The sequence below is a fragment of the Ctenopharyngodon idella genome, chromosome 1 (assembly GCF_019924925.1).
Source record: "Ctenopharyngodon idella isolate HZGC_01 chromosome 1, HZGC01, whole genome shotgun sequence".
Classification (NCBI taxonomy): domain Eukaryota; kingdom Metazoa; phylum Chordata; class Actinopteri; order Cypriniformes; family Xenocyprididae; genus Ctenopharyngodon; species Ctenopharyngodon idella.
Window position 1 is genome coordinate 25,996,397 of NC_067220.1, and position 23,705 is coordinate 26,020,101.

General features: G+C 34.9%; 3 protein-coding genes across 6 annotated transcripts in view; 2 read left to right on the plus strand and 1 right to left on the minus strand.

The window, feature by feature from the left end:
• The first annotated feature begins 3,730 nt into the window (after positions 1-3,730).
• Positions 3,731-6,572, plus strand: LOC127519970 (transcription elongation factor A N-terminal and central domain-containing protein). Its single transcript, XM_051907645.1, has one exon. It carries the CDS (start codon positions 4,550-4,552, stop codon positions 5,726-5,728), a length of 1,179 nt encoding a protein of 392 aa, XP_051763605.1. The 5' UTR covers positions 3,731-4,549; the 3' UTR covers positions 5,729-6,572.
• Positions 6,573-8,829: 2,257 nt separating this feature from the next.
• Positions 8,830-11,525, plus strand: LOC127520232 (ras-related protein Rab-9A-like). The gene is made up of 2 exons (XM_051908177.1): positions 8,830-9,077; positions 10,112-11,525. Exon 2 carries the CDS (start codon positions 10,132-10,134, stop codon positions 10,735-10,737), a length of 606 nt encoding a protein of 201 aa, XP_051764137.1. The 5' UTR covers positions 8,830-9,077; positions 10,112-10,131; the 3' UTR covers positions 10,738-11,525.
• A 622-nt stretch (positions 11,526-12,147) lies between these two features.
• gpm6ba (glycoprotein M6Ba) overlaps positions 12,148-23,705 on the minus strand; it is a 47,664-nt gene continuing 36,106 nt past the window's right edge. For 3 of the 4 annotated variants that reach the window (XM_051899674.1, XM_051899694.1, XM_051899665.1), the window contains exons 2-7: positions 22,666-22,852; positions 20,523-20,679; positions 18,507-18,675; positions 18,123-18,196; positions 17,301-17,366; positions 12,148-14,060 (exon numbers count right to left, since the gene is read on the minus strand). In XM_051899674.1, coding sequence (XP_051755634.1) covers positions 13,908-14,060; positions 17,301-17,366; positions 18,123-18,196; positions 18,507-18,675; positions 20,523-20,679; positions 22,666-22,852 — 806 coding nt within the window. In that variant the 3' untranslated portion in view covers positions 12,148-13,907. Of the gene's footprint in view, positions 14,061-16,049; positions 17,047-17,300; positions 17,367-18,122; positions 18,197-18,506; positions 18,676-20,522; positions 20,680-22,665; positions 22,853-23,705 lie in introns of those variants that run through there. The other variant, XM_051899684.1, reaches the window with a different exon arrangement.

The following is a 23,705-nucleotide window of genomic DNA, read 5'->3' on the forward strand; positions in this document are numbered from 1 at the left end:
GTGGAGAATCTTACCCTGTCTCACTTTATCTGCCTGCAAAAGTCTAGCCTTGTCTCACTCTGTCTGCCTGCAGGAGCAGAAGCCTGTCTCACTGTATCTGCCAGTGAAGATTTAAACCTCATCGTCTTCCGCCTGGCCCTGTCTTGCTCTAACTTAAAGGGACAGTTAACCCTCCCAAAAAAAAAAAAAAATGATGTCATCATTTACTTACCCTCATGTCATTTAAAACTTTATTAAATGCATTTCTTTCTTCAGTTACACTTTATTTTAAGGTATCCGTGTCACAATGTAATTGCACAAATGAGTACTGAGTAAAATTAATTAACAACATGTACTTACTATTAGGTTAAGGCTTGGTTTAGTGTTATTTGCTTATAATTATGCATAATTTATGTGTTATAACTAAGAACATGTAATTTGTAAAATGAAGTGTTACCCTTTCTAGGTATTTTGAAGAATGTTGGTAACCAAAAAGTTTTTGTGACTATTGGCTTCCATTTTATAGGAAAACAATGAAACAAACAAAACACTGAGACATTTCCCCACATTTTTTTATGTTCCGAAGAAAAAAGAAAGTCGTTTAGGTTTGGAACAACAGGAGGGTGAGTAAATGATAACAGAAATTTCATTTTTGTGAACTATCGCTTTGATGTCACCCTTGTTTCTATTGTTAACTGTGGCTTTCTTCTTCCTTTTATTAATGGTTCAAACGTTTTTTTCTGTTTCGCCAAATCAGGTTAATAATCACCTCAGTGCTTCTTATTAAAGCATTGCTAAGAGATCACATTGATAAAATGGCGAAACATACAAAAGGTGTATTTATTTAAATACACATATAGTGACAGAGATGGAAGAGGAGACAGAAAAATGTGAGAACACTCAATATGTTGGCAGAAGGAATGGAAGCCCCACCTCCTGGTTAAATAAGCCAGTTAGCCAGTCAGAAAAATACAAATTTTCATGTGATTTGAGCTCATTTAATTTAAACAAAATGTACAATTGTTTTGAGATTGAAAGATTGAGATTTCATTACTGATTAACAACTTTTTTGTCATTTTGCTATTTGGAGAAGAGGCGGTGGAACGTCAGATGTTCTAATCTGTGAGACTGTGATTCTAATGGTTAGAGTGGGTATCCATGTTCTCACACTTATCAGCATCATCAACAAAAACAATGGATTTACCCTTGTCTTAATCAGGCACAAAATCTAGGGCTAACTAAGGGATAAACTAGTTAGACTGTCTTATCTCACTTAATAAGGTTAAAGTCCACAGTATTTTTCCACCACATAGATGTGTAAGCACACACTTACAGTCATTTAGAAAACCAATAATCTTAGGATAGAGACATGAAAAACACCTAATCTGTGTAATACAAAACTACTAGTTAGTCTGGCTATTTGGTTAAGTTATATATGGCCTCATTTTTAGAACAATGACAAGACAAGATGAATAAATGTTATAGAATGGATGCTATTTACAATACAATGGAATAAACACAATTTGACAATATATTGATAATGTAAGAAGAATTCAAAGTAGCCAGTGCACAACACATACTATAACAGAATAAATAACAAAAAGGCAGTGTCCTTACATTTCTCATAAATATTTGTGGTTACTTTCTTTAAATATAATCCTGAAATGTACATCAAAGACCCAGATAGCTAGATCCAGGAGGAAATGAGAGTAATGTTAAAATAATCTGCAGGAAATAAATGGTGTGCCACTCTGTGCTCTTTCTGAACATTGCTGCGGAATGTTACTCGAGGGGAAAGGTCATGCAGCTTCATAGCTGTACGAATGTACATTTGTATGTATGTACATGTATGAACTTCTGCAAGTACAGGCATGTCAATACATGCTACTCTTTGTAGTGGAATGTACAACAGCTTTCTTTATCAGCATAGAATTTAGTTTGTAGACATCTGGTCCTAGATCAGCACTTATAAACCAATCTCTGGAATACCACATGAGAGCAAGCAGGAAATGACAGTATTTATTTTTATTTCCTTCTGATTCTGAACACAGAAGCATGGATAAAAACTAAGGCTTGATCCCCCTCTTGTGGCACATGTAAATAACTTTCAGCTCTGTAAATTTCCATTCAGTCTAGAAATTAAAGTTGAGTCTAAGTAAATAAATACCAACAACAGTGAGACCCCATTTTGTAATTTGTTAAGGGACCCCTGACTTGAGAAAACTCTTTCTGTCTCCCTGTAGGCAAATTAGGAATACATGGGAGTTGGTGCAGCCCCACCCAAAACTCTAGATACGAACACTGGGTGGGAAAGTAACAAAGAAAACAAGTTTGAAAGACTTCAGGTTCTTCTTTTTAAAGCTTTGCACTCTCATGTTACACCTGTTGTTAGGAATAATTTGTGGCTATGAACCAAATGTTTGTCTTATTCTATTATGTAAGCACCCAGATCGGAGCCATTCCGGATATCACAAAACCTCCTGTGAGAGTTTTCATTCCATTTTTTTTTTTTTTTTTTGGCCTGTGACCATTTTGTGAAAAGAATAAGCTCAATCATACATAAGGTAAGAAGAGAGAAGAGTTGTAAGGGTGAATGCATTTTAAATGTACACATATTCACAAAATGCATAAAGTGAAGTGCCTTCCACATCTCCTTCAGACAGAGCCACAAGTTAAAATCTTGTTAGTTAATCTATTTTAATAAAATGGGTGAAAATTGCCCTGCTGGGTAAAATCCTTTGTAGCTGTTACATCAGATCTAAGCCGGTCATTACATCTGGATCATAGAAGCTTAAGGTGGTGAGATTGTTTTTTGGAACACCCAACTAATGATAAGCTTTGACTAGAAAATGACCAGACTAAATCAGATAACATATTCATATGAGACACAAATACCAGTGTTTGACCATGCAGTGGATAAGAATAACTGTCACCGTCCGACTAGCGGGATGCTTGGCGCTCTCTTTTTTTTTAATTTATTTTATTTATTTATTTTTGCAGCATTTTTTTAATATAATAGGCCTATTTTATTAATCAACATAAATTGGGTATCATTCGAAAGCTTAAACACTCAAAATTCATCGTTTGAAAGCCGTTTTAAAATTGAAAATTGCATTACCATGGTCCAACTATTTTATAATCAAAACTTTTTATTACCTTGACAAAACACATATCGTCGGAAAGGTTCATATTTGGGGACTGTTTTGTGATAGAAGTAATACTGTGACAGAAATGTATTAATTTGTTACAGGAGAATGCATCAAAAAAAAAAAAAAAAAAAAAAAATCAAAGGAATGTGAATGACACCCTGTGGTTATTTTTAGGATAGCACCTAAACAAAATCTCATAGGAACTTCAATTTTTTTGTGGTATCAACTTCGAATTTGGAACACAACTAAAATATCTATTTTGTATAAAATATAAAATGTTTAGTATGGTATATTTGCTTTACAGTAAATTTAAACTTCTATATTTATTTTACACTTTCAAATTTTACATGTTTTCACTTCAGCAATAATCTGCTGAGTGTCTTCTCTAAAAAGAGACCAACCTTATGTCTGTAGTCCAAAGCATTCATGAATCACAACCATTTAATTTTGGATAGTGCATTTTCACGTCTATGCTCAAAAAAGGGGGGTGACAGTTAAGGGGTTAATAAAATGCTCTCAGTCTCAGGCATTATGCAACTCCCGGAAATTAGAATGAACTTGCAGTCCAAACAGCATCAAAGCCCAGACTATCATTGGGGAACTGCAAGAAATATGTGCATTCATAAATTTGCTATCTCTATAAGGGCCATTTATCAGAAACATAGATAATCTGAGCATATTTGTTTCAATTTCTTGTTTTAACTGTATAGTGGAAAACAGGAGAGGTAGGCCGATTTTTACATTCCCATTTGCTCCACTAGCAGAAAAATAAAAACATAGCATTTACACAACTTTGCAAAAGAGGGAGGAAATCAGACACATAGATTATGGTAGTCAGAAGAGAGAAAGATATATCCATCAAACCCTCAGCCTTGTTTTAGGAACTCCCTCATAGCACTGTTGAGTTTTTTAATTAGGCCTACTTTTGTCATTTAAAACCAATGTAGCCTACGCAATATAATACACAAGTATAGTGTTATATATGGATATTTAACAAATGAAAATATATTTTAAAAGCTTAGATAGACGATGTTGATAACTGTGAAAAAAAGTGTCCACTAAATGCGTTTCATGGCAAAATTTTAAAAGTTGAACAACTACGCCCTCTATAGGACGGTTTTGCTATGTATGTGTAAAATGTTATTGGATTATTTCAGACATGGCGGAAGGACTGCGAATTCTCCCTTTTAAAAGGCTTTTACTGCTGATTTTCTTACCGAGAATATACGTGTTTGTTTGAAGGTGAAGGCGTTGCATTAGTCTGCGATTTAGAAATTGATTATTTTATTCATATTTTGCAGCAGTTTATTCTTATAAACGAATGTAGCATGTAGGCTAAACGCTGTTGAAACCAACAACATTTTTTTGTACTAGATTAAGTACCTTTCTTGCTTTCTTGTCAGTTTAATGTATAAGAGGCCATGAATACTAAAGAGATAATTCATTATGCTATACAAATAGAAAAGTTGCACAGTGATGGCAGCTATGAAGATATTGTACCATTACTGACAGATCTGAATAACATTTCTGTCACATTAGAGCAGATTCAGACTACAGAAATTGTGAAGGTTCTTTATAAATTACTTAAGGTCTGTCCAGTTGTAAGTGCTAAAACAATAGCAAAGAGCTTGCTCTCAAAATGGAAGAAGTTATACAAGTTGTCACCTATGCTGAAAATTAATAACAAGGACACATGGGAAGACAAGGAACTAGAGACACATAACCTGCCAAATGTTGAGGTGTCTTTGGAAATTCCCTCTGTAACCAATGGATCTCAGCACTTAAATGAAAAGGGGAATGCGAATCAAGAATTTACATGCAACACAGAGCAACATGATATAACAAAGGATGTAAAACAGGACAAATGTGAAGACAGTAGTGTGGGCTCAGATAAGTTGTCTTCTGAAAAGCCTTGTCCAGCAAATGACGCTGCAGAATCTGTTCAGCTACAACATGAGGAAGAATGCTTCACTCCAGCCATAACGTCACATAGATCCGATAGAGAGGAAGATCCTCAAAACACAAATCAGCCCAGCACTTCCTCTGACTCCACGGCATTGAGATCCAAATGTATCTTGCTGATTCTCCAGGCTCTTACCCCAAATCAGCAAAAAGACTCAGATCATATGGACAAACACAAAGCCCTTGCTCAGGACATTGAAGCACATGTTCATGCTCTTTACGGAAGAAACCAGCTTAAGTACAAGTCCTGCATCAGGAGCAAGGTGGCCAACCTAAAGAACCCAAAGAACCCTCATCTACGCCAAGGCCTTATGTCAGGACAGCTGACTCCCGAGGCATTTGCCCGGATGTCTGCAGAGGAAATGGCAGGGGCAGAACTTCGACAGCTCAGGGAAGGTTACACCACTTTGGGCATCAGTGAGCATCAGTTACCAGAGGCGGTGGAAGGGACACCCACCAATAAAGTTCGCTGCAGGCACTGTGGCAGTTTGGACTGCAGGGTGACACAGATATCACGAGGGATGCTGTTCTTGCCCTCGTGGGTTCGGAGTGGCAGTGCAGATGATGATTTGATGACTTTTATGACCTGTGCTAATTGTGGAGAGCAGTGGTACCACAGCAGCTGGGTTTGCCTTTGAGCAATGAATTGATAACTGTAATATGATGAATAGCAGTATTGTTCTGTACTATTTGACCTTTCTGTGCAGTTAAATCAAGTAAAGATTTTTCAGTCATATTAACTTTCTTGTGGCTTTCAGTTTGGTGCAATGAACCCTCATAATGCATTCATGTCCGTTTTGAAAAGATTTTTTAGGAGATATTAACCATTAAAAAAAATTACACCTTTTGTGTGCATGTCCATTTTGACCCAGGTTTTACATATCATATGATGTTATGCAGACTTTATTTATCTATGAGTTTCTTTTTTATCAAAAATGCTTGGGTCATTCCATTTCAAATCAACCAGAGGTCCTTGTCTAAAAATTTTTATTTTGATCTTTTTTTTTTTTTTTTTCCTCTGGTGAAAGAAAAACATAAATGAAGAAGAAAGCCAAAATATTAAATGTCATGAGTGTATATTTACTGAGTAATCCAATTGTAGAGGGTGGTCAAAATGTCAATTTTCACATGTCAGTCTGTTGATTTAGCAATCTTTGTTGTATTATATGCCAACGGTGACAGTTCAAAAATTGGAAAAAAGCACTTTTTGCCCAAAGTTTGCATGCCTGTAACTCAAGAAGTATTAAAGATCTCTTAATAGCCTTTTAGATCCTGGTTCTGAATTAACTTTTTTATGGTATCGTAATTAATTTTAAGGTCCAATATGGTTCATTTTCAGAGATATGGGGATATCAATGTGGCTCATGAGTAAATTGTACACATTTTTAGGGGTCAAAAACCAAATGTGGGTCACTTTGCACACAGCTGATACTTATTGTGTTTAAGACGAATGTCTGAAGAATAAATAAAACTGAAACTAGATATGTATCTTGTTTCCTTCTATCAAAACAATTGCATACAACATACCTCTCTGAGTGCAAAAAACAAACAAACAAACAAAAACCTATCTGTAACTCAAGAAGGATTAAAGATATCTTAATATCATTTTAGATTCTTGTTCATGTGAAACTTTTCTTTAGGAATCTTCATTTTTAAGGCCCAACATGGTTCAGTCCCAGAGATGTTGGGATGTCAATGCGGTAACATGTAAATTTAACAATTTCAAAATAGACCCACATTGAGATCCCCAAATCTATGGAATTGAACGATATGGGGCCTTGAAATTATTTAAGATTTCAAAAGAAAAGTTTGCTAATAACCAGAATCTAAAATCACACTGAGAAATCTTTAATACCTTTTGAGTTACAGGCATGCAATATTTGGAAAAATAACAGGTAGGTTCTATGCAGTTGTTTTGATAGAAAAAGTAGACACATTTCTAGTTTAGTTTCTAGTAACATTATTTTCAGCTGTTCCTCTTTGAAAGAAAAAAAAAGCTGTATGAAAAGTGACCCACATTTGGTTTTTGATCACTGAAAATATGTACAATTTAGCAATTTACACTTGTAGCCATATTGAGATCCAAATATATCTGGAATTGAAACATAGGTTTTGAAAATATGGATACTAAAACAAAAGTTTGTTAAAAACTAAAATATAAAAAGATATTAAGAGATCTTAAATACTTGAGTTACAGGCATGCAAACTTCAGGCAAAAAAACACAAAAAGTGCCTTTTCCAATTTTTGAACTGTCGCCGTTGGCATATAATGCAACAAAGATTGCTAAAGTCAACAGATTTACAAATAAACCTACCAATCTCTGTGTAAAAATAAAATAATGATATTGCCATCTTTCTAAAGTCATTTTTACTCCCCTGTAATTTGGCTCAAAATCTCACAGTGAAAACTCATTTTGACCCCCTCTATGAAATAGTGGATTACTCAGTAAGTATAGTAAGCATCCATGACATTTAATATTTTGGCTTTCATCATCACTATTTATGTTTGCTTTTCTTTAGAAATTTTTTTGACAAAATCAGAAATTTGAGCTGGGTAAGTTTCTGAAATTTGGTTGATTTGACATGGAATGATCCTTTTGTAAAATATATTCAACCACTTTCCTATATCTCACACATACTTTTGGGACTATATTTAATTGATAAACATGAATATGCATACCTATTGATGAACCATTGCATAAAAAATATTTTTTTATTTGAAAGTGAAGGTTTATGCAGATAAAATATATTTTGTTTGAAAACATTCTAGAGTAATATTTATGATGTTTTGTTAGAAAAAGTTTTTTCCTCTGTCATCTCTTTCAGAGGTCAGGAGTTTGGTTTTTGCTACTTTATTAATTACTTTGACCACAGTCCTAAACTAAATGAATACATGAGAAACAGTAATTCTAGTTTCAGATCACCAAAAAAAGGAGAAGCACAACCCATGCAGCATGAACTAAATATGTCCTTGTGTCCAAGCTTAACAAACATGTGACAGAAAGTGTGCCACATGCAAAGAGCATGTGACCTGGTAATCTGCCCAAGATAGGGTCCAAAGGCTAGGCTGAATGTTTCAGTCCAATAAATAAATAAATAAAGCAACAGATATCTCACTTAAAAATATTGTTAATCTAAGTGTTGTTTTCTGATTTAAAGCATACACATTTGTAATGAAACAGACATGTCTCGAATGTGGAAAGATTCTTATGGAAAATATATTTTATATATGTATATACATATGTTAACCTGTTGAGACAGGGCTGCCCTTTGACAGCTATTTAGCAACAGGAATTGACTCTTGATATGTAATACAGATTTAACCTCATCTTGAACTTTCTGTTTGGTTTAGTGCTTCAAACAAGTTATACATTTAGCCAAACTCAGGGTAAACTGTTATCAAGGTATATGTAAAGCTGTTCATGGCAACATTCCATGATAAGGCAAACATTGATTGTAATCTTTAAGATTGCATTATGTCCTCTTGCACAAGTTTTAACAAGCTCAAAAGCTCTAAGCTTTGTGATATATGGCATGTTGATTTAATATTGATGTGTTTGTGATCAAGTGACATCATAGAATGTGTGCTGTAGAAATAGCAGGGACAGTATTTAGTTAGTGACTCGCTGATAATGCTGTCGTTAATCAACGACAGTTAATAATTAATATCCTATGCTAAACAAATATTACTGGGAAAATGCACTTCAAAGAGAATATTAAGTTTACACTGAAAGCATTTTGTTGCTGTATCAGGCTGCCCTCAGTTATGAAACTAATTCAGTTCATTTCCGTGTTGTTTTATTAATTGATTTCATGTTACGTATAAATGAGCAACCGGTCATATGAGCTTCAGTACTGAAGTAGCTTGTTTGGCCAGCCTAGGGCGCCATGTCTTGGAGACGCTCCATACAGTGGAGGATGCTGGTTGTACTTTAGGAATGGCGCTGCTAACACAGCACTTCGACACTCAATGCTAAATTCTCAACGGTATGTATTATTCCTGAGCTAATTAAGCGTATGTTCTTTGCGCAACGCATGTTTTTTACCAAGTGTAGAATTTGAGAGGACCTTTAAAGCAACGATGGTGCTGTTAAGAGAGTATCTGCCGGTTTTATCATTCGATTGAATGGAATGCCACCACTTCATTTTTTTTTTTATGTCTTGCCACAATATTACGTTTCCTTTGACTATTTGCTTTACGACGAGAAAACAGTCGCTTGTAACAGTCCTTCAGCTTGCCATTGATTAACTTCGAGTAAAAATGGGCTTGACTTCTTGAACCTACGTCGTATTCTAAAACGTTTTCTGTTGTAAATGCATGAACAGCGTTGTCGGGTTGTTAAATGAGTGCTATTAAAATACGCCACGAGTAGCCTAGGCTGGCGTTTCGTTTAGCTTTACATTGTAAAACTTTTATTTGCTACAGTTCTTCAGACTTGTTCGTTTTCATACTCATGTGATTCCGTAATGAAAAGCATATGGTTATAGCAATGTAATAAGTCAAACTGATACCTTGCATTATGATTTTGATTTTAAAAAAAGGTTTCTTTCATTTATTTTCCATATACTAAGTTATGAAGTGAGGACTATCCGTGAAGATATGTCTCACATGATCAGCGCTTCCGGGGCTCCGATGAATGTAGCTACTCCTGTCACAGGGCTGTACAAAAACTATTTTTATGACGAACAATGTTTTGGGCCAAAGGGTTCATCAGAACTTCATAGTAAAGACACTATTAATTAATTATTTATTAATTTAGGCCAGGCTGCTCTGAAAATGGGGCGTTTTCCAGGACCAGCCTCTACACACCTCACCTCTCACCAAAAAAAAAAAAAAAAAAATCAATTTATACTGAATTTTTATTGGCCTACTACCACTTTTAACAAAAACGTAAGACTGTCAACTTCAAAATGTCACATTTTCTTATATCTTCTATATTTGAATATAGATTTTCTTATATATATATATATATATATATATATTTTTTTTTTAAGCTTGCTAATTCTGGTTTTCATTTCAGGTCTATGAAAGCTCTTGATCATGACCACCAAATCGTCTTTGCTGAAGGTGATTCTGCTGGGGGATGGTGGCGTGGGAAAGTCATCCCTCATGAACCGTTATGTCTCCAACAAGTTTGATTCACATCTATTCCACACAATCGGTGTAGAGTTTCTTAACAAAGAGCTGGAGGTGGACGGTCACACGGTTACCCTACAGATCTGGGACACAGCAGGCCAGGAGAGGTTCAGAAGTCTCCGTACGCCCTTTTACCGTGGCTCTGACTGCTGTCTGCTCACATTTAGCGTGGATGATAATCAAAGTTTCCTGAACCTCAACAACTGGACGAAAGAGTTTGCATACTACGCAGATGTCAGGGACCCAGAGAAATTTCCTTTTGTTGTTCTAGGAAATAAAGTAGATGTGACAGAGCGTCAGGTGTCAATGGAAGAAGCTCAAAGGTGGTGTCAAGAGAATGGTGGATATCCATACTTTGAAACAAGTGCAAAGGATGCCACTAATGTCTCAGCTGCTTTTGAGGAAGCAGTTAGGCGTGTGCTTGCATCTGAAGATCGCACAGAACATCTGCTGCCCACAGACACTGTTGACCTTCGCAGAAAGCCGCGTTCTAACAGCTCGTGCTGTTGATGCTTTTTAATGAAATGAACACAACTGTCTGAAACACTCCTTATGTGCTAGCAAATAAATGCACACTCATCAATACTAAATGGCAGATGCCAGAAATAACATCTTGTGTGCAGTATGCTTACTTTGGTACAGCATTTCTGTCATCGCAGAGCTATATAATCTCGAACACTTGTCCAGCTCTATTAGAATTACATGCCTTGTTTAAACTTTAAAATAATCTCTTTGGTCCACATTCCTTTGTCATCCTTTCAAAGCACTGGATTACCTTCCTGTGTGATTTAGGTTGTCTAAATTATCAATGTTGGTAAACCAAACAGGGATCAGTGAGATCCTCCAGCTGACTAATTCTAATGCTGTTTACAGTTGAGAAATAAACATCAGCTATACTCATGAACACTAGAACATCTTATTATGTGTTTTTGTCTCATTTTTTCAAGTGTATATGTAATGTACATGCGCCGTTACTTTAAGTGCCTTTAGCACAGGTTTGTTTGTCTTATTTAACAATCTTGCATCATAAGACATTTTGGAATGTCTTGAATCATGACGTGTGATTTTGTAGCATATTTGTAAATATATTTTGTATTATCACTTTAGTTTGAATGGGCTAACAATTTATTATTGAATATGCCATAATGTAAAAACTGAATGCTTAACTTATACCATTCCAAGACATTTAGGTGTGAATTTCCTTTTACATGGATCAGATATCTGTGCATAATTTCTGTCACAAAATGATTCTCATTATGATCCTGCAACTGTTACTGAATTAAAAGTATTTGATTATAGATTATCGTTTTCATTATGTTTTTATATATTTTTATTTTTACCAAGATTTGTATTTTATTTTATTACTACTATTATTTGTAATTTTGCAATGAAAAGTTGAGCAATGTCGAGATATTTTTAATAACAAAAATAGGGGCACAGTATTCTTTTTCCCTCACCAGGTGGCGCAATTACGACAAAAATGCACATTTTTAGGCACAAGCTGCAGGACTTAAAATAGAAATGATGGTAGTTTCCTACACCTATGGTGTTTTCTGTGAATTGTTTTTATTAGCCGCTATAGGAAAATAATATCAAAGTGCAGTAAGCCGTAAAACTGTTTGCGCTACAAACCCGCGTGTTTATAATTAAAACAATAGCCTACATTAAAATAATATGGTAATAAATACCTGTTTGCATCATCAAGCAGTATAACGAGCTGTTTTGCCTACAGCTAAAAATAACTGGAAGCGAATGACACCGGAAGCCAGACACAATAAATTTAAAAATGGCCGCGCCCGCTCTTACCTGAAAAATAAGGTGGGTTGGCAGTAGGCGTATAGCAAAGATATGAAGATGATACTCTATATTTTGCACAGTTGCTTTAAAAAAAATAAATAAATAAACACAAAACAGTTCATATAGATCATAGAAAATATTTTACTAGAGAAGGTTACAAAAATCACTATACAGGATTCATAAAACATCTGACATCAAATAAAATGGACTATGAAACATCTAAGACCACAATTTCCATCAACATACAGTGGATTGTTTTGGGGGGAGGGGGGACACTGTCAATTGTAGTTCATTAGAACAATGGACTACACATCACTTAAAGTACTGCAAAACAAAATGAAATATCTTTCCTTCATGCAATAATGAGGGAACAATAGAACACCCAGGCACACATTTTCTTTTTCAAAAACAGGGTAAATAGATTAATGGACACATTCCTGTAAGCTGGCTTTAACAGAATTTAACATACAGCAAGAAATGGAATATTATTGGTAAAACAATTGTATATGTGGACAATAATAACATGCGTATATTTACAGAGACATTACAGAGAATAATTAATTTAGTTAAAAGACAGATCAATAAAAAGAGAGTCATATTGTAAAAGTAGTAATAGAAAGAGAGAGAAACCAGTTAGGAAAAAGATACACTGCAAAAACAAGGCTGCATTATTGACTGTAAATTCAAACCATTTTCAGAGTTCCACGCCCACATAGCAATAACTCACACAGAGGAGTCACAATCATTTCATAAATCTCATGGTAAACATTGATCTTGCCATAATAACAAATTCTAGAAGACTGAAAAATACCTAGATTTAGCAACAAAACTGAAGGAAAACCTGTATGGCTGACGAGGGCAGTTTCTGTTAGACATTATTTGGAAATCATTTTCTTCTTTTTTTTTTCTTTTTTTTTTTTTTTCATAAAACAAAGAGATCTAAATTGTTCTGCCTCACAGATATATATCAGTCAGCTACTGTTTTCTGGATATAATTTTGAGGGTTGAGTACTAGATAATACTCAAGACTGACAGATTTGAGAAAACGTCCTTTGAAGATAAATATTTTTACCTGTGTGTGTGTGTGTTAATATACCTGCTTTCTATTACAATATTAGTGCAATTTGTCAAGAACCTGTATTATTCCCCCACCCCTCAAAAAAAAAAAAAAAAAAAAAAAGAGAGAGAGTTGGAAAAAGAGGTGAATTCAGATATCTAAGATGGATAGAGCCCAGAGAACGATTCTAAATAAACAGACATTTTCAATACACAACCTGGCACTCATAATTAAAAAACAACAACAACAACATTCATTCACTTTCACACATTTATATATATTTATATATGTATAAAACACCAAAAAGGAAGTTCCTGCAAAATGTTTGTGAGGAGTTAGTGCAGACAGTCTATCATGTAAGCAGCGCTTCACCAAGACGATGCATCATAAAACCAAACATAACCCAGTTATAACCATGACTCTACACTTGTACATACACTTTCTACCAATTCAAAAATACTTGCAAAATGACAATACAATACTAGTATACATACACTGTTATACCAGTGGTCTTTTATACCATGAAGTGGATGAGCAAAACACATCATATCACTATTAATTGTATCAGGGATGATTCCATTCATCATTTGTTACAGATGGTAAATAACTTGCCTGGACGTGTTTCATCATGATTATAACCAACTTATAGCACTGTTATGATGTATAGTCAAGATAGCGCACTGCTTAGCAGTGTTAGTTTGCGCAGTGTTTCATCTGAAGGTGGCAGGTAATTGCAGCGGCTGTGTGTGTTTGTGTATGTGTGTGTGGGTGTTTTCTAGAGAGCAGGTTAGGTAGAGGTGGGGTAGAACAGAGCAGAGAGAACTGTTTATGAGTACGAGTTTAGACCCTCCTTGGAGCGCGACTGCACATCCTGCAATTCTTGATCATCCCTGGTCTTGATGTCCTGGTAGGCATGAGTCTGCTGACATGCTCCCTTTAGGTAGGCCCAGTTTGCTGCCAGGATCATCAGGTAGTGGATCTGTGAACAGTAGAGATGGGAAGGAGACAAACAAAATAGACAGAGAGACGGAGAGGGAGAGGGAGAAAGACAGGAAGAAACAGGTGGAGGGAAGGATTAGTCATGAGTGGGTTAGTTAGCCAAAGCCAGCTATAAGAGTTAAGACAGTATTAATTAGTTGCACTAAGAATCGTTTAAGTAACTAAATCTCAGTGAATTATTATAGCTGCACTACACAGAAATCAATATTAGTCCATCAGAATATACTGAAAAAAAAAATACTTTGGACCAACTTCAATTTTTTTTTTTAAATACTCTAATTTTGTTACTGTAATGTGTAGTTCTCTGTCTGTTTTGTTTCATTGTGTTTTGGTTCTGTTTTCCCTGTTATGGTTTGCCTGAGTTCCCTGTGCTTATTAGTTCCCATAGTTCCTAATTTACACACCTTTTCTGTTTTCCGTTGCTTATTCAGTCTGTGCATGTAAGCCTTCGGTTCATTCAGTTCTTTGTTTGGTCTCTTTTACATCTTTATGCGGTTATTATACTATTACTTCTGAAATCTCCTGCGTGTTCTTGTTGGATTATTATTCAAGACTGTTTTTGTTGTATACTCCTTTATCATGCACTTTATTGCAGCCACGTGACCTTTAAAGATACAGCCAAATTGAGTAGTTTTTTCTCAAATTATATTTTGATACAATATTAGAGCTGCATGATTCTGGATAAATTGAGAATCACATTTTTTTATTTTTGTTTGTTTGTTTAAAAGAGAAATCACGATTCTCCCACAATTCTGAATAGGCAACAAAAAAATAGTGTAATTTACTAGAGGTTCTGACAAAATGTTAATTGCTGCATAAAAATAATTAATTTGTAAATTAAATTATTTAATTAATTAAATAGTTTTGAATGAATGATTCAGTGACTCACTCAAAAAGACAGTCACATGTCGCCACCTACTGGTGTACTGATATTTACTGATATGTAATTGCTATAATCTTTATTTGATGCTTCAAGTTACTTTCAAAAGATGATTTACTCTATTTTGATCACTACCGTAGTTTATATTCGAACTATAAACGTTTATCCCAGTACTTCTGTGATAATTTGAATTATTGTAACACAGTCAGAAATAATGATACTGTGTAGTAAACTGTTTTATACTTATACATGACAACTGCTCTGTCTGGGTCAGCGACAGCACCAAAGCAGATTTGAATGTTTTGCTGTGATTGTACTTGTCAAAGGTTTAATAGACAGCTGAATCATCAGCTGATCATGTGGGTGTTTGAATCGAGACTGCGATCTTTTAACAATTAAACATGCAGCTCTATGTATTAATCAAAAATATTTATTTTCCCATAAACATTGATACAAAGTTTGATTTATTATAAAGACCATACCACACTCAGTCAATCCATATATTTTCTTTAAACAAAATGTTGCATTTTACATCATAATTTCACCATAGAAAAAGCTAAATTAGCTACAATATAATATAAAAGTAGAATTAAAATAAAACTTACAACAAAACTAAAAACATTATGTTAGTTCATGATTAATTTAGTTTACTTACTATAAATATAGACAACTTCGAAAGACTTTAATGTTTATTATGTCTTTTTAAAATATGCATCATATTTTCTGTTATGCACCAGAAAAATGAATAAAACCCAAAATAAATTCTGCAGTCAGTAAAGCTACCTAGACACTCTGGTGTCAAGTGAAAATACTATTTGAACAAAATTGTTTCTTTTAATTTTTTCTATGGGAAGTGTTATTTGCTTTTAGACAAACTGGACAAAACAAGCTTAAACCCAGAAACCATTATTTTCAATTAGATCAATATTGAAATGCACATTAAATGACCCAGTTGTTTCACTTTTTTCAGTGTATCCAGCATCACATGAAATACTATTATTTCATGTGTTAGCAGTTAGCAAATAAAAGATGATGTAAGAACTACTGATATCCAAAGATATCACGTCTATCAAATAAAGAGAAATGAACTTCTCAACAATAACTGTTTATTTCTGATTATATCTGAAAACAGGAACTATACTGATTTGAGAATAATATAAAAGGCACAGAAACTATATGCTGTTTGAATTCAATAATAAACAGAATACTAAATTAAGTAGTAGCTGGATGAATCTAACAATAAAGGCTCTAAAAGACAATGGCATTTTTTAGTCATTTCCATGAATGCAAAACATCACATGAGGAGTTAAATGTACAGTCACACCCTTCACAGGTACATGTAGCACAAGTAAAAGTTTCATCTTTTGAGCATTAACACAACATTCATATCTTTCATAACAGCAATAACTACGCTCTTCTCATCTACTGTACTTACCTCGCCTTTTCTATCTGACTAAATTCTGGACTACTGGTGCCTCAGGGCGAATATAATCCAATGGAGAGACATAATTATCAAATACTATGTTTTTTTTCTAGTTTTAATCCTGTCCATTAGGTGTTGTTGGACGGACAGAAGAGTTACATTCTCACTAGGCCTACTTAAATGTCATTTTCTCATAAACTAAATAAGCTACATTATTCTGGATTGGTCATAGGTGCTGTACTTAATAGGTGCTATATGAATTTGGTCCTAGATTAACACAGGTATGGAAATGTATGGAAAACATTAAGTTAGTGAAATGTATTGTCCTTGTTTGTCAAGAGATCACACCTTGTCAAACTAGTACAGACACACAAAGGTAAGCATTATTTTAACATTAGACTATAACAATAATAGGCACTACGTTGTCTATACAATAAATCCAATGCTATCAGAACTAACAATTCTCCATTTATTTCTCTATCTTACCTTTTTCCTGACCTCTTTTGCACTCTATCTCTTTTTCTCTCTATCTCTGAAAGCAACTTTCACAGACTTTGCAGTTGCCCTTGTACAAAAAGCTCAAAATTTAGTGGTGTGACTGTGGTCGTAGCTCTTAAACTTCAACACAGCAAAGTTATATGTTGTGGCCATCACATAGATGAGCTGAATGGAAGAGAGACAAACCAGTGGGTGAGACCAAACTTCCCCATAAAAGCAAGTACGGCTAGTCAATCTGTGCCTAAAGATCCTAAACTGATGACAGAATTTAAGAATATTGCGAAATAGTACCACGGCACTATATTGTACCGTTTTGTCTACACGTCAGAGCAATTCTTTACTAAACAATTATAGAACATTTCAACAATTATTCTACATATAAACAAGTTAGTTAAGAAAAAAATTAAATGAAATCTTACCAGCGCGATCACAGTGGCACCAGCTCCAGCACAGGCAACGATATAAAGATGGTAGGACAGATAGAACTGCAATGAAATGTTATGAAATTCATTACTAACATCACTATAAAACTAACACAAGACTACCTTGCCACACAAAATTTAATTTTACTCATTTAAAATAAAATGACATTGCCTAAGAAATATACCTGTCATACTTTTTTCTTAAAAAAAGTAATTGTCTTTTTTAAAGGTGAAAATTAACATGTTTTACACTGCTTGTCAAGATTAAAACAAGTCAACATTCCTTAAGAAGGCACACGAAAGTAAGTCTTTTACCCTCTACTATAACACTTTATAGTCTCTTTTTGTAAGTAAATGTAATAATAAACAACTTCATGTTAAAAATGTATCAAATATGATACAACAGTCTTCTGAGGAATGTACATTCCTGTACATACACAAACATTCTTGTACATCAATACAATAAAAACACTGTTGTATTGTATTGCATTATATGTTTTGGGCCTACAATAAAAACTACCGAGCTTTGATCATAAAACTAAGCATTTAAATATCATAAGATACATTATTGGAAGATAGAAAGAGATAGAAATGAGATAGAGATAGAAATCTCATTGATTTACATTACATATCTTATCTTATTATATAAATAACAGCAACTGCACCAAATGGCTTTTTTTTTTTTTTTTTTTTTGTAAACTGTACCCTTTTTTTATTGATTTTTCTGACTATTATTTCATGTCAGGCTTTACAGGGTTAAAAAACTTCCTTACAGTGCATATGTGGTGATCTTTAGGGACAAATTAGGTAAATCTTTACCTCACTAGTGTTGCAGATGTCGCTTAGTGTGGACCCACAGGCTTTCCCAGGGGTAGCGTTCCACGGGATTATTCCTGAAAATGATTACATACATTAATCTAAAATGTTATAAGGAATACCAAAGTAATACACTTGAATACTTACAGATTATTAAATGGAATGAAGGATTATATAATTTCCCACTGGAAGGGTTTCAGTAAATACCAGGGATGGAAACGACTGATTGTATTTGTAAAAGGAAGTGTACACTAGTTAACACTGACAGATTTATCTCAACTGCTACATTCTATTACAGTCACTCACTTCTTACATTGTAAATTGATGCTGATTTTGCAAATCAATATAACCAAGCATTATCTAATGATTCACGGTCAAGGTTTTTACCATACTGCCGCACATCGACACAGATGTTGTCCACAGAGGTGAGATTGGCAATAGGAGACTTCATGGCACCACACGTGGTCCACATGTTATAAAAGAGGAAAACAGGCACCGCAGAGAAGCCAAAGATCCCTAGCCATCCCAATCCCAGAATGTAGGTGAGAAACACAAACTTAAAAAATAGAAAAGAAAAAAGAGAAGTCTTGTTCAGGTTTTTGCAGTTAGCCCCTCATGCTAAATATCCACTCAATATCCATATATACCAGAATAATCTCATAGTTTTGATCCTGTTTAAATCCTGCAGGGTATACAGTATGAATGTGACCAGAACGATGACCTATTTACCACTGAATCACCTTGGATGTGCTGCCACTAGATTATCACAATCACTCATGTGAACATACACATGATTCTCAGCTTAAAAAACATCACAAGCGAAGACATACATACAAAGACACATTCATACAGGGCCTAAAGGTTTTAAAGATGGATCTTACTGGACATCTGCAGCAATTATAGGAATTCAGGTATATTGCACTGATCACGCCAGATCTGTCCTCAAGATATTGTTTATGGGGGGGAATAAGTGCATTTGAATGAGCTCGTACTGTATATATTCATGTAAAGCGTATTTGCCAACCCACGCTCATTGGAAAATCATGCCTGTGGCAACATTTCCACCAAATGATATTATGTTGCTTCTTGCACGTTTCATGACACATTACACAAAGTGAAATGATTCAATTTTACAAAGTGAAATGTCTGGTGAGTGGCGCTAAATGTGCATTCAGTTTTATCTGAAACCGATGACGTGAATCCGGCAGCACTGTAATACACTGGTTGTTGTATGCATCACAGCAGTTTGGAAATTTACTGTCTGGTGAGTGGCACTAAAAGGTTAATGCTCTATCATGTTCTACCCTAAGCTATGTAGGGCTGGTTAAAGGGTTAGTTCACCCAAAAATGAAAATTATGTCATTAATTACTCACCCTCATGTCGTTCCACACCCATAAGACCTTTGTTCATCTTCGGAATACAAATTAAGATATTTTTGATAAAATCTGATGCCTCAGTGATGCCTGCATCGCCAGCAATAACACTCCCTTTTTCAATGCCCATAAAGCTACTAAAAACATATTTAAATCAGTTCACGTGACTACAGTTGTTTAACCTTAATATTATAAAGTGACGAGAATACTTTTTGTGCACCAAAAAGAACAAAATAGTGAATTATTCCACAATATCTAGTGATGGGCTATTTCAAAACACTGCTTCATGAAGCTTTGAAGCTTTACGAATCTTTTGTTTCGAATCAGTGGTTCAGGGCGCCAAAATCACATGATTTCAGTAAACGAGGCTTCGTTGCATCATAAGTGTTTTGAAACTTCAATAGTTCACATGACTGGCAGTTTGATACACGCTCCGAACCACTGATTTGAAACAAAAGATTCGTAAAGCTTTGAAGCTTCATGAAGTGTTTTGAAATCGCCCATCACTAGATATTGTTGAATAAAGTTGCTATTTCGTTATTTTTGGTGCACAAAGTATTCTCGTTGCTTTATAATATTAAGGATGAACAACTGTAGTCACATTAACTGTTTTAAATATGTTTTTAGTAGCTTTCTGGGCATTGAAAAAGGGAGCGTTATTGCTGGCGATGCAGGCCTTACTGAGCCATCGGATTTTATCAAAAATATCTTAATTTGTGGTCCGAAGATGAACAAAGGTCTTACGGGTGTGGAACGACATGAGGGTGAGTAATAAATTACATAATTTTCATTTTTGGGTGAACTAACCCTTTAAGTTATGCAAATATCAAAATGTATTAGTTTACATATCATGCACTATGGCAAAAGTGTTTTGAGGTCAAAACATAGTATTGTCCAAGGAACGCTGGAATCTGAAACTCAATTGTATGTATGTCTTTAGAGTTTTGCAACAATGTAGGTAGAAGCATGTTTTTCCAATGTGCCTAGGTTTGTTGTATGTCCATTCTTGTATGTGCGTGCTGGCATTACCATTGCACTGATGCAGCGTCCACACACAGTCGTCTTGAACTCGCTGTGCATCTCTTTGACAGCACTGGTGGTGTAGAAGCCCTCAGCCAACAGGATGATGCCATACAGGAAGAAGAAGCAGGCAATTCCATAGATGATGTACTGCAAAATCTGAACCCTGTATAACAAAGGAAACATTTATCTATAGTGAATGTGCTAATGTGAGAGATCTATGGTGGGCAACAATCCTCTCATTATCAAATATTTATATTTATATGGAGAAACAGAGATTATTCAATTTCAATTCCTTAGTTCTAACTTGCATGCATGACAACAGATCAGTTTAGATAAAATGATACCAAAACATAAAGTCATGGTTTATTTAAGATCTCAATTTCCAGAGTTCCTGCTCTGTAAACAATTTGGCTGTGATTAATTGGATTTTGGTGTGGAGGCTGCAGATGTACTCTTGGCAGATTTTATCAGTGGTACAGTGTATACAGCACAGGGCCACTGACACTGAATATGTATACAGGAAATCAAAGGCCATTTGCTCCCAGTAAAGCTCAAGATGACATGATGGAACAGAAAGTACAGCCAGTTATTTGCTGGCACTCTTGAGGTCATTACTCACCACATACTCACTCTTGAGCATGTCACTGTGTTCATACATATGGACAAGCAGTCATAGACATGAATTCAAACAGGTAGATAATTATAAACTGTAACACTTTACAATAAAGTTGTGCTAGTTAGCGTTGGTTAATGCATTAACCTGTTAACTGTCATCACCCTTTTAGATCTGAACTTAAATGCTTGTGATTCATGAATGCTTTGGGATACAGTCCTAAAGTTTGATCTCTTTTTAAATTAGACACTCAGCAGATTCTTGTAGAAGTTAAATCAAAAATTCAAAAGTGTAAAAAAGCTATATAAATTTACTGTAAAGCAAACGTACTGAACTAAACATTTTTATTTGATATATAAAATACATATTTTACAAAATAATTTGGACTCTAAAATTACTAGAAAATCAAAACCATATTATGTCTAACCAAGTTATGTTCCAAATTTGAAGCTGATACCACAAAAATGGATTCTGCTAAAAACATTTAAAATACCATTTCCATGGTGAAGCAATGTCCAATTTCAAAACGGGTTGCACAGGATGAATTTGGAGTGTTTAAGCTTTCAAATGATCTAATTTATGATGATTACTAAAATCTGTGATAGGGAAAAAAATGCAATAAAAAGCACACCAAGTGTCCCGCTACCGGGACACTGACAGTTAACAGGCTACGTTAACATTTGCAACGTTCCAAACCCTTCGTTCATCTTTGGAACACAAATTAAGATATTTCTGATGAAATCCGAGAGCTCTCTGACTCCTCCATAGACAGCAATTTAATTACCACGCAGTTGACGTAGAAAGCACTGTGCAGTGCTTCTGTGTTTTACGTCAGAATGCAGGCTCAGTATTGGCCAACGCTGTACACGTGAGCAGCACGACGCATGCGTGTAATGCTGACACAAGACACGGCCAATAATTTGTCGCCGTTCTGACGTAGAACATGGAAGCGCTGCACTGTGCTTTCCACGTCAACTGTGTAGGAGACTGACATAGAAGAGAAGAGATTGTTGAATAAAGTTGTTATTTTTGTTTTGTTTTTGCGCACAAAAGTATTCTCGTAGCTTCGTAAAATTAAGGTTGAACTACTGTAGTCATGTGGACTATTTTAACGATTCCTTTAGTACCTTTCTGGGCCTTGACAGTGGTAATTAAATTGCTGTCTATGGAGGGACAGAAAGCTCTTGGATTTCATTAAAAATATCTTCATTTGTGTTCCGAATATGAATGAAGGTCTTACGGGTTTGGAACGACATGAGGGTGAGTAATTAATGACAGAATTTTCATTTTTGGATGAACTAACCCTTTAAAGATTAGAAATACAACTGTTCATTGATAGGTCATGTTAGCTCAGGTCCATTAAATAATATCAAGAATTGCTTTCTTTCATCTCTCTAAATACGCCCTTAATGAAACAATTATAACAGCTCAAGCACCTGACAGTAGCAATCTAAATATATGAACACAGCTATCATTGGGGAGTTACCATTATTTATGGAATTGCATTTTCATGGCCATTTATACAAACACACTTACACATCAACGAGGGTAGCATGGTCGGAGGTGATGCGAGAAAAGTGGTTTTCCACCATGGTCACAGTGCCCGTAAGTGCCACATGCCCACAGCCGCAGAACAGAGCCACGCCTGAAAAGCACAAGATGGTGGCCACCAAAGACGCATAGGGGACACCACCCAGACATTTGATGCAACACTCAAAGCAGCCTGTAGGAGGAGAAAAAGAGATTTTGTCAGTATTCGCTCCAGCAACTGCAACTTCCTAGTATGTTACTTTGAAGTTGTTTTATGTTATTAATCACGCATACATTTTAAGTATTGTTTTTGAACACTGAACATATTGAGAGTGCATTGTATTACTCTTATTGATACAGAATTAGATTTCTGAGACCACATGAAATACTTCAGACAGAGAATATTTTTATTGTTTTAGCGACAAAGCCTTTGACACCAGAGAGGTGTAGTTCATGTATTTGATGTTTTGACACCTCAATGTGACAGAATCATGTCAGTTGAAATCAGATGGCCATCCATGACAAGCTATCTTCACACTCACGTCATATGACATGAGGTGAGACTGTTACTGTAAGATGAAGAGATTAATTACAGCCATTTCCAAATGCATTCCTCTTTTTAAATAGTCAATGATCAGATAAAATTTTGATAATCATTTATTTTATACAAAACTGAATGGAAATTGGAAAATACTAGTATCTGTATCTACAGTGGCACTTTCTGACAAATAGCAAAAACGATCTCTTATAGAACCTTCGAATTACAACATTTAGATGATAATTTTGGAAATACATGGAAAATTGTCATTCTTTTCTATCTTAAGCACTGCCCTTCAGTGGTCGACCAATATCGATTTATTTGATAGCCAACGGCGATATCTTAGAGAGCAGGATGGCCGACATAAATCAAATACATAACAATTACTCAAATGAAATTTACATTAATTTTACTTAATATTTACTAAATTGAAAATAATTTGAAAATGAATTAAAAAATAAATCTGTAAAATAAACAGACTTATAATTTAGATGGCAACTTCTTGATC